A 12,539-nucleotide genomic window follows, 5' to 3' on the forward strand; every position below is an offset into this window, starting at 1 on the left:
TAGTCTCGAAAGAAAATTGCTCTAGAAGTGTCTGTAATTGAGTTGCTCATTGTAGTAGTTTTTGTTTTCTCAAAAAGGGTTTTCTTTGTGTACATCTTATGTTGTATATTAAATTGTGTGATGTTATTTTATATATTCCTTGTAATACATCTTCATCTTAGTAATTGTTTAAGGGTTTACACATGATATTTCCTTAGTAGATTGGTGTAAGAAACTATTTTTACATGTCTTTCTTCCTTTGAGTTGGTATTAGAGCTTCAAAAATTTTGATCCAATTGTTGGATGGGGGACTTTCTTGCCATTCTCCTTTGAGTGGGATTTTGTTGTAGAGTATTATGTAGCCTTATTTTAGGAAAAATATTGCTAGCATGTTTAAAAGAATAAAGATTGAAAATTTTACTAAAACTTGAGTTGTGGAGTCTCAAGATGGAAGAGATGCTTGTATAACAACACTTATGGAGTACTACACTTAAAATGATTCTATTCCACATGAGATTGAGACTGAGATTTTCTTGGATTGAGAGGCTAAGGGTATTTCGTTGAGTTTGCGCTTTTGAATTATATGAAGATAAGAATATTGAAAACTTTTGAAATAAGATTGCTCAAATTTGTCAAGCTAAATCCTTGGTAAATAAATTGTTTGTAAAGAGAAAATGTATTCTCTATGGATGGAACAAGGAGAATCTTTTGAAGTGAAATGTGAAATGTTGGGGAGCCTCATATAAAGTCCAAAGTGAAAGGTTGTAAATGTGGCAAACCAAAGTATTTTCAAAAGGAGTGTAAGGAGGACAAAAGGAAGAAAAACAAAAATATCTTTCATTTTTATTTTGAAAAATCCTCTTTAGGATGATGGTGAATATTTTATTGTTGTCTTAGCAACATGTGTGTTGCATGATGTGTGGTCGATTGAATTTATTGTATCCTTCCATATGATTTAGCATTGGGGTTGACTTTTGTAGTATGAAGAATTTTATGGTGGGAAGGTGTACTTGTGTGATGAGCCAATTGAAGATGATTTTAGAAGTCAAGATCTTATTCTCGTATGGTAGAATGAATGAGACAAACAATGTATTGCATATCCTTGGAAAACCTATTTTTAATGAGTAAATTGACTAAAGTGGGTGTGTAAGTTATTTTCTAAAATGGATGATGTAAGAATATAAAAGGAGTTGTGGTTTGTCAAGGTTGTTTAGATAGGTACATTGTTTCAATTGGATGGGCAAATGCTATAATGCAATGGTTATTTTTGTTGATACAAAGAAAAGAGAAAGTATTCATCCTAACCAATAATGAAGAAGGATGTTGCATTAACTTATGATGGTCATGATTTCTAGGTACCTTAGTATGATTACATTGTAGAGATGAAATTTCTAGCTAAGAATATACAATGACACCAAAGAATTGGTTATTTTGGTGATGACGGTCTTAGAGATCTAAAGAAGTAAAGACCTAATTGAGAGTTAGACAATTGTAATATTAAGTTCAATTTTATGAACATTATATAAATGAAAAGATAATGTGATCAATTTTATTCAAGTTTTCATAAATCTTTATGTTGCTAAACTTTTTCGTTTTGATGTGGTTGGTCTTGTTAATGTTCATTCTTTATTAAGGTCAAATTATATTGTATAATTAATTGATGGTTATAATAGAAGGAAACAAGTAGATTTCTTTAGAAGTAAAGTTGAAGTCTTTAGTTCGTTCAAAGAGTTTAAGGGTTTTATTGAGAATTAGATTGGTAATAATATTGAGGATTGATAATAGAATGTCTATCCTACAAACTCCATCAAGTTTTCTAAAGAACATGGGATTGAGATATTTTAAATAACTCTATATAGCCCTCAACAAAATAGAGTTGTGGAGACGATGAACATTATGCTGATGGAGAAGGCTTATAGTATGTCTAGTCAAGTTGGCCTAAACAAAAGTCTTGGGGTATAATTGTTGCCACTACCTACTATGTAGTCATAGACCTCCTACATCAATGAACATAGGTATGGTCAAATAAGAAGCCCTCATTTAGACAACTCTGCCGGTTTGGTTGAAAGGTGTACACTTATGTGTCAAGGGAGAAGAAGTCCAAGATGAAGATTCAGATAGTTAAGTGTATCTTCATTGACTACGGTGTTGGTGTGAAATGGTACAAGCTTTGGGATCTAGTGAACACGAAATTTTTCTATAGTACAAATGTTATCATTGGAGATATGATTTTTCTTCAATATTGTGTAGCTTAGAGACAAACATAAGAGCCAAGATGTAATTTAGTTCCTCTTCACCCTAGGAAAGTTGAGTCGTAAGCCCATGATGGAGTTAGCTCTAACACCTTTGAAAAATTAAAAGAACTTCAACCTCAATATTTAATGAGGTCCACATAGGTTTGATGACAGCTTGAAGGATTGTATACTCACAGAAAATGTTTGGATATCTATTTATTGTAATCTAATTATATTTTTTCCTCTGATTACCAATGATGCATATTCATGAATAAGATTCATGGAAAAAGAAAATAATCACATTAGAAAGGAATGACATATGATATCTAGTACCTCTTCCTAATGGACAAAAAATTGTTAGTTACGAATGGGTGTTGTAGAAGAAGCTTGCCTTGATTATAGCGTTGAGAAGCATAAATCAATGTTGGACATGAAGAGTTACTCATAGGTGGATGAAATTGATTATAGTGATATATTCACACCTATTGCAAACCTTATGTCCACTAGGTCCACATTATTGTTGCAAGTGTGGTTTAGAAGTTGAGTAGATGGATGTGAAGACAACTTTCCTCTGTAGCAACATGAAGGGAGAGATATACACGTCACAACCTAAGCATTCCAATGAAAAATGTAAAATTATTTGGTTCACATGTTGAAGAAGTTTTTGTATGGTCTCAAACATTCTCGTAGGATCTAGTATCAAAAGTTTGATGTCATTGTGTTAAGTTTGAAGTTTCTAAAATCAAAATCAAATCATAGTGCCTATTTCAAGATTGATAGCAATCACATTCTCATTATTGCTTTATATGTTGATATGTTATTTTTGGGGAACAATAAAGGTTTGTGCTTTTATTTGAAGTCTCTAACTTTCAACACAACTTGAGACAAGATCTTGGGGCAACTAGGCACATCATGAGAATGGATATTGGAAGAGATAAAGCTAGAAGAAAGCTTTGGTTGAGCAAGAGTGTGTGAACATAGTGCTTGGGAGAATTGACTTACCTTGTAATTGATTAGTTGTTTTTGTTTCTCAAGGGTCGTTTCCTCGTACTAAGATGCAGAACATGATACATATCTTACATGAGTGTTTTTGGTAGTTTGATGTATGTCAAGGTTCACAAGATCAAACATTGCCCGAGCAGTTTTATTCTTTATTTGGTTTATAAATAATTTTGGACATGGATACCAAGATACAATAAAGAGGTGTTCACATATTTGCACATTACTTTTAAGTACTCCCCATATTTTCATGCTTATCCCAAAGGACCTCAACATTTAGTCAAAATTTGTGGATATGTCAAGTTATATTGGGCATGTGACATTAACAACAAAAATTATTTATGGATATGTGTTCACAAAGTTTGCTGGTGCTATTAATTGGATAAGCTTTAAGCTATAATAATATTTTCTACAATAGAAAAAGTACATGGTAGAGGATGGTTAAGTGAAGTTAGAGAAAATTGATGGTTTGAAAGATGCTACAGATGCCTTGAGAAGGCCTACAAGCACAGACAAGTTCAAATAGTGCTCGAAGTTCATGGACATCATGGCCTATAGAAATTGAACTCCTATTGTTTCTATTGGCTCTTCAAAGGTGTTTAAAATTTGGGAGAATGTTAGGAATACCTTTCGTAATTTCTAACACAAGAATTTTTAGTGTTTGAAGTTCAAATATTGGAAGAAATAAGTGCTAGAAGAAAGCTTTGCTTGAACATGAGAATGTGAACTTAGCGCTTGAGATGATCAACTTGACAACTTGAATGATTAGTTGTTTTTGTTTTGCAAGGGTCAGATCCTCCTATTGAGGTGGAGAATGTGACTAGATAACTTATGAAGTTGTTTTTGGTAGTTTGATGTATGTCATGGTTTTCACAAGACTAAACGTTGCCAAAATAGTGGGATTCTGTAAATCACTTATAAATAACTGTGGACAAGTACATTTGGATGTAGTAGAGTGTTCATTCCCTATATTTTCATGGTTATCCAAAGACCTCAACATTTAATCAATATTTGTAAATATGTGGACTTAGATTGGGCATGTGACATTGACAACAACAAAAATCACTAATGCATATGTATTCACGGTGTTTGTTGATGTTATTCATTGGATGAGTAAGTTTCAAGCTATAGTCTCTTTTTCTGCAATAGAAATAGACTACATGATAACTACAAGTGCTTGAAAGGAAGCCATTTAACTTAAGAGACTGTATTTATATGTTGATTTTGATGCATCATGAATTACTAATTCTTATGACTGTCTAAGTGCCATAAGTTTGGTGACCTTCAATGCATGGACAAAGCATATTGATTTCCAGTTCAATTTTGTTTCTGACATGATGAGGATGATTAGGTGAAGATGGGGAAAGTTGATAGTTTGAAAAATGCCACAAATGCCTTATGAAGGGCCTATAAGCACAGACAAGTTCAGATAGTGTTTGAAGTTCATGGGCCTCAGGCCTCTAGCAATTGACTTCCTACTGTTTCATTGGCTCTTCAAAGGTGTTTGAAAAGTGGGAGAATATTAGGATGATCTTTATTCATCCATATCCATTGAGAATCTATATCTTCTACTCTTGAGACAAAATCCAGGAGAGGATAATACTCTAGCACTCTGGAACTATGATTTTGGAACCTAAAACGTAAAATATAAGAAAACTGGTGGTCAAACAGACACACCTTATCCAAGCACACAAGAATAAACATCATAATAGAGTAAAAAAAGCATCTTAATCAACAAAAGAGCATTTAAAGTGACGAATCTTGTCTCATATTATTGATTTTCTATACTCACTATATTTCCCTGTTTCCCACTATGTTAGGGTCACATATTAAAGCACAATATAGCAACGGAAGACAATTTGTCACCAAAGTACCCAATTGTGACAAAAATTTGTATGAAATGAAATTGCTGAAATCTATGAAGCTGGACAATGTCCTCCATATCATATAGCACAGCAAAAACATTTGTCATAGTTCATTGTTGTGGATGAAGAAAGCTTTAATTTTCATCAGATGTAGACTATCTAAATGAACATCATACACTTAAGCAGTGGTAATGAAACCAAGCAAAGTTACTAACTACCCAGACAATTAAAAGTTTTGACACTAATAACTATAATAGAAGTCTTATGTTGCCAGTAAACCTATCTCTACGTGGGTTTTTACAATCTTATGCTGAATGGAAGATATGTCAAGAAGCTGACAAAAGTAGCCTAGGACATTTCTGTATGAATACCAAATTGTCTAAATTGTTGGTTTTCAAAAGAGCCGGGCTCATTAAGGAGTTGCTATATCTGTCAGAAGTTGTGTCGAAATAATATATGTTCCACCACATTCACTGCACAAGTAGCTAGTCAAGCTTTACTACATGGATAGTTGGATAAGAACCATGCTTCTAGTCAAAATACCATTCCATTTGGAAGATATACCTAATAATGCAGGTTCACTACATTACCACCTGATCTATACAATTTGTTTCATAATATTTGATATAAAACACAATTGAGATGGCTTCTTGATCTGGAAGTATAAGAATTCAATTTAGCATCCTTGTGCATGCCTGTGTAATTAACAAATTGCAAGAGTTGCCTTCTGTTTTTTTCACTACATAGCTGCAAAAAGAAGAATTTAACATGACAATTGTGGCTAGATCTTTGTTTGTATCTCTTATTTTTAGCATTTACCAATCAAGGTCAAAGGCACATTACATTACCGACATTTTGAATTCATCACATCCCAAATTAAGAATCACTAACAGACGGTCGAGGAAAAATGATATTTTTACTGCACTCAATATCTAAGGTATTTTTACTGCACTCATGTCTAAGGTATTTACAGAATAGATCCAATCCTATGGGTTTTTATAAATTGTTAAAAAAGAATAACATTTTGAATCAGGTTGCTCAATTCATAATTTCAATTACATGGATAAAAACAGCATCGATTCACACCCACAAACACACTACATATCCCCCATTGGCTCAACACATTTTTCCACATAGTTGTAATTAGTCTTAAATCTCCACATGTTTGGAATTAAAAAGTCTTCTCCGTAGGTAAATTGATTCTCAAGATGAAACAGTTATTGCATTACCCACATGACATGATTGACAAGCACTAGTCTCTGAGCTGTCCACGACCTGGATAGGAATGCTATCACACACATTATTACAACAAAAGCCAAGTAAACACCTTTCTAAGCCTATATAGATCGATATTTCACAAACGGAAAGTTACTTGGATTGGACACTGTAAGCTCAGAAGTAACCATAGCACTTAAAACCTTAACCAATGCAGGTTGGGGGATAGGAACCCATTTTTAGAATGAAGGCTACAGGGGTTCATTGTCGATGAACCATTTTCAGTTGCTTACCTCGAAACAATTGATCGAGAACCATAGCAATTCATTGAAGATCCCATTATAGAGCTAGTAGTCTAGGTTGAACCATAGTCCGTTGTTGATTTGAGACCAGAAGCACAGTCAGCATCCGAACCAGGAGCAGGAGTTTCAGTCGGCCCATTAGCAAAAGTAGTGCCATAGATAGGACCAATGAATAATGCCAGTTAGCCTATTGATCTATAACCATAAGAGGCAAAGGCAGAAAAAGCAAGAGAAAAAGAACAGGCAGCAGAGGCAAGTGCATATTCCAGTTCGAGTTTAAGTTTTAATTTGTTCTCCAGTTCATGGTACAGGAAACATTTAGCATACATGGAAGCCGGCAAATTTCAAAAAATGAATAATTAAATCAAACATAAACATTGAATCACAAATGTAAGACTAAGTGGCTTCTTTTGGCCATAGATTCAAAAATAAAACAATTAAACTGAACAGGCATGAGTCATATACATTGATTCATAATGTTAAAAATGTGGTTGCTTCTTTATGCTGTAGGATTATGTTCCTTGCAAATCGGTGCTTCCTAAACCTACAGCTTTCTTAACTCATGGAAACCTCTTTTTTCAAGGCACAACTGACATTTTTTATGCACCATCTAAATCACTTATTTATTTCTTTGCTGGAATTGGAATGAATCAAATTAGGTATTGTCTTTTGAAAACCCCCAACTAAGACACCAGCAGGGCATCCAATGTTCCCTAGAGATTTCTCCCGCAGTAGGGAGATAAAAATTTTGAGACTTCTTCCCAGACCTTCAGTGTCTCTGAAACATACAAACTTCACCATGGTACACATCTATGGACTTTAGCAGTACTCAATATGCAGATTTTGCAGAATGGATATTCTTTCAATGATTTTCAAATAAGCACATCACACATGACAATCTTCATCAATGTGTGGAAATGCTCCACTTACTGAAACCCAACCCTCAGTGCTTATTGACTCAAAGTGAAATCGCAAAGCTCACATGCACAATGTCTGAAAATTTGATGCTGTACTGGATTTGCCCTTCGAACTTGAACTTTTTATTGATCTGCACTCAATTTGTTTCTGGAGAATGTGTGTCTCAATTAGTAACTTGGTGCTTCACAACCCAATATGCTTCCTTAGATATGAAGCTTTATCTCAGTCAAGTTGGGGGGGGGGGGGGGGGCGCGGAATTTACTACAGCAAGGGGTGGATGGGAGGAAATAAAGTTGGTTTCAGAAAACTGTGATCTACAATATCACCTCTTGACCTTTAGTTTTGCCATGATCAGGAATTAGGATATGAATTTTACTATTAGTGAACATGAGTTCATACCAAAAGCTCAATGAGAAGCTTAGCTAAGATCTATTTTAGTGTAATTTATTGTAATATTTGCTTGGATAGTTACACCATAAGCTTCAAAGTGATGTAAGGAATGTCTGACACTCAACAATAATGCACAAGGGCACTCGAGCTACAGGCACTTGCTGTTCAGCAAGTAAATGAAAGTTGTCTGCATCAATAAGTCTCAACTTTTGCAACTGTTGGGAATATTACAAAACTCCCATAGCTGTTAGTATAATAATTGGGTTAGTTTATCTGTGTGCTTGTTTGTTTGTTTGTTTCAGTAGTTGAAACAATTCAATAAATTAGAGAGTTGGTTTAGAGTGATTACTATAATATAGGATCTAATCTAAAGAATCCTATATATGGATTTAATTTGTATTGTGTAGTGGAATGAGAGACAGAATAAAAGACGAGGAAGGAAGCATTATTTCATGTTCAATTATATGCAGCTAATCAATCTGCAGAAGAAAAGAAATATATCTGAGAGTATAACTGAGAAAGGGATGATTCACCATCCATTCAAAAGTTTTATCAGGCTTAACTTTCATGCACTGACATAATCAATGAAATTGTTTCACTCTATTACCTCGGAAGAAATTGTAAAATTCAGTGTGATCGTCTTATGTCAAATATGCATACATTGTATTCTGCAAAATTGTCAATCCTGCCATCATTGCATCTACTAAATTTTCTCAAGATTTGGCAATAACACAATGCTCTATTTTATAAGCAATCTGCCACTATGTGGAAAATGAAATGCTGAATCTGAAGATAGAAAGTGCCTTATGTTCTGAATTTTAACGCAGATCTTATAGATAAAAATCTCTATCACATTTTTTATATCATTACTCTGTTTTACAAAACAGAAGAACCTAATGTGTAGTGTTTTGAACTGGCATATTGGCAATGAATCATATGACTGACTGCTTAAGTTAAATCCATATACAATGAAGGCAAACAGAGGAATTTTTGTTTTTCCCAACATTGCTCACAGTCGTTTAATTACAAAAATAGCTTTACACAAAAAACAATTACCAATAACTTCACAAGGGCTTATCATCTACCTTTCATTAGTTCATCCAGGCAAGTATAACATGTACTGCATAACATTTTCTCCCCCAAAAAAAACATATTGTATAACATTTCAAAAGATAATTATTAACCAGGAAAACTACAAATAAATCATCCATTTGAAGGTAACTTCCAATCACAGAATAACAAGAGCTTCATTAAGATCTCTACTCTTGAAATTTAGACGATCTCAACCTTAATCTTACAATTAAAAACTCAAATAATGGGGAACTCATCTTGGTATTCTCAAGAAAATCATATATATATTTTAAAGAAAAGGCAATTACATTGATCAGACTGAAAAACGGGTAAATAAGACAGACATTGATACTCTTCAGGCTTCTATATAAACAGAAGCGCAAAACTAAACGAGCAATATCCAAACTCCAGGCCAACTTTTGCAGGGAAAGTGTACCTTATCAATTACAAAACTTATTCTATAGATCTCTGACAAGATTCGTAGGAGTGATCCAGGGAGTCGATAGCTACAGATAAAGCATGGGCATCTAATAAGGGAGTGGTAATATTTGAAGACTCTTTTCTAGAAACAGAGGCGTACAAATTTGGGGTAAATGGGAAACACAAAAGATGTTGACCTTGAGATGCTCCAGTTGCGGGATAACGTGGCAAACAAAACCACAATCTAGAGCGGATATCTACGGCAAGCATTTGGGTGCTGTGGTAAATGGAAAAGTAAATGAAATTCCCATGACCAACTGCAGTGAAATACAATTCACCAACCTTATCCGAGTACAATTCCTTGAATATCTTGTCCTTAATTCTGATAAATTCTTTCCAGGCCATACCATTTTCAGAAAGCTCCCAAACTCTGACGCTCCCAGGCAGATTTCTCTTGACAACACGACCTACCATAAAAAGCCTTCCCGAGCACTCCACAAGAACAGGAATAGTGAGGTTTCTGGGCATAGAGGCCTGCAGTTTAGTCCACACACCTTCCTGTAAATTGAAAGAAAAGGCACCAATGGGGTCATAACTTAACAAATACAAATTGCCATTACAGGTTGCAGAACCCAATTCAAGGTCAGTGTTAGGAGGGATGGTTCCGCTGAGGCTCCATAGATCGGTCCTCGAATCAAAAATCTCACAGCTCAAGTCCTTGACAGTGTGGCCGTCGGACAACACATCATCCCCTGCAACTATTACCTTAAATCCTTTCTCCTTTTGGTCCCCTAATACTTGGATAGCCACAAAGGGCACAAGCCTCCTTTTGATCATGGGGGGAAGCACCGTCCAATGCTTTGTTATGGGATTGCAAACTAAAATGCACAAGGACCCATCGATCTCCCCCTTACAACACAGCAACCCACCTGCAGAAGCGAGTCCCTTGACTTCACAGGGAAGGAATGTGAGCGGGATTCGATACCATGTATTGACATTAGGGTCGTATGCACAGAATTGGGAACTTGAATCCATTTCGAACAGAGCAATCCACGTCTCTCTACACGGCAGATCCGCATGGGCATTGAGAAAATTCTTTGATGAAATTGTTTGATTCAATTTTGTGCATACTGTCTTAAGCCTAGACAGGCATACAACTGGCATATGGGCCACTACTCTTTCGAATATATCAGAGGGTAAATTGCTCCAAATTGATGAATCCATACAGACCTCCACATTGGTATTAGTGAGTGGTCTTACCTCAATTTTTTCTTCTTCTGCTTCCTGTCGCTCTTCTTCATCTATTATGCTCAGACGCTCAACATTGCAACCATCCATCGCTCCTCTTCTCCTCTCCTTTCCTCTGGTATTCCTTACCAAATACAGTCAGTGCATTCTCCTGTGTTATAGTGGAAACGACGAATCAACAAAAGTTGTAAAGGGCAACGGGAAGCCATAGGATGAAGAAACGTATATCATTAATTATTGTAGTAGTGATCATGCCTTTGTTTTAGGTTCTCTGTTTTTTAAAAAGTACTCTCTTTTCTTTTGATGGAAAGGAAGAACCCCAAAAAGTTGTGAAAGGTAACAAGAAGGCATGGTACGAAGAAAGGAATATACAATTAATAGTGATTGTTAGAGTGATTATGTTTAATTTTAGATCTACTTTTCTTATAAAGTAGTATGTTATATAATAATAATAATAGTATAAATGAAAGATATAAAAAAAGTTGTAAAGGGTAACAATAATGGGTAGAGGTTAAGAAAGGTATATATGAAATATCTTATAATGTAAAAATAAGGTAGTGTCCTTCTTCCTTATAAATTAGAGTGTATATTAGTTTAACATACCTTTCAACATAATGATGATGAAGGAGAGTTTGAATCTTATGACTCTTACATGTGACAAGGCATCTTAGTCAATTGACTCAAGTCTCCCATCCCATCATTAGAATTATTATTTGTTGTAATACTAACAATGCAATTGTCTTAAATATTTTGACTTCACTCTCTTTACAAAATAGTGTGTATTTATATTTCTTATAATGGAAACAAAGAACACACAAATCCTTTATGAGAAACACAAAGGTATGAGATTAAACAAGATATATATGAACACATTTTTTATTATTAGAATTATTAATTATTGTAATGGTGACTTTGCAATTTTCCCTTGATTTGATTATTTCAATAGACTATTTTTCTGAAAATGAATATAACTTAAGTTTAGTCTAATTTCATCCATGCAAGTTTTATCTAATTGTATACACACTTATTCTAATAAATTGATGTTTATCTTCAGTTTGTTTATTTCTTAATAACATTTAAATTTTTTTATTTGTGCAATACATCCATGCTGGTCGCATTTTTTCATAAAAAAGAAACCTAGAACTTTTTATATTCAAATTCAAATTTCAGCTCTTGTTCCCCATTTCCTTTGATTATTTTGTGCTAACTTGAAGCACAAAACATTTCACTTAGAACCTTTAGGGTTTCATTTAAAGAATAATATTAGTTTATTTTGAATATATAATCTAATACATTTGAAGAACGTCTCTTGCACACATTAAGGAGCAACAAAGCATAAAAATGTGACATCATTCTTGCAACAAGTTTCTAGGGAATACCAAAGCATGATTACTTGATATCTTTGAACTTTCTATGAGGTCATTAAATCTATATCTTAGAATTTTGACAAAAAAGAATCAATCTTGGTCAAACAAACTTCTTTATCAACACTGATATTTTAAAGCCATTTCTAGAATATCAAGACTAGTAGGTTTGAGACCTAAAATTCAAAGAATATAATATTTTTAGTAATAGCCCAATTTGTGCTCGAATGTTAGTTTTTCAAATGTGTGATTAGTTCCACAAACACACAAGACAAGACAAGACAAAAGTATCAAATTTAGTCAAAAAAAATTATTGAATAATGTGTAATTGTCTAACAAGCCCCATTTTTAATGTAGGGGGGAATCAATTGCCAATATATGATAAAATCAACATCAACATCAAGCCAAGAGCAAAGTAACATTCATTTATCTATTAAGATTATTTGTAATTTCTTCAATGAATTATTCTAGATAACTATTGTTTAACTCTTACCCCAAGGACCAATAGTAATGAATTAATTGGCTTATCTTATG

The 12,539-nt window shown here is 34.1% G+C and overlaps 1 protein-coding gene across 1 annotated transcript; it reads right to left on the minus strand.

The window, feature by feature from the left end:
• Positions 1-9,231: 9,231 nt before the first annotated feature.
• On the minus strand, positions 9,232-11,030 carry LOC149567011 (F-box/kelch-repeat protein At5g15710-like). The gene has a single exon (XM_089820215.1). It carries the CDS (start codon positions 10,729-10,731, stop codon positions 9,427-9,429), a length of 1,305 nt encoding a protein of 434 aa, XP_089676341.1. The 5' UTR covers positions 10,732-11,030; the 3' UTR covers positions 9,232-9,426.
• Between the last annotated feature and the right edge of the window lie 1,509 nt (positions 11,031-12,539).

This window comes from Cupressus sempervirens, chromosome 3 (genome assembly GCF_028749045.1).
Source record: "Cupressus sempervirens isolate cs-2001-9-10 chromosome 3, ASM2874904v1, whole genome shotgun sequence".
NCBI lineage: Eukaryota > Viridiplantae > Streptophyta > Pinopsida > Cupressales > Cupressaceae > Cupressus > Cupressus sempervirens.

What these genes read in the sequence shown, in the direction of transcription:
- LOC149567011 (XM_089820215.1), bottom strand. Translation starts at nt 10,731, where the DNA reads ATGGATGGTTGCAATGTTGAGCGTCTGAGCATAATAGATGAAGAAGAG.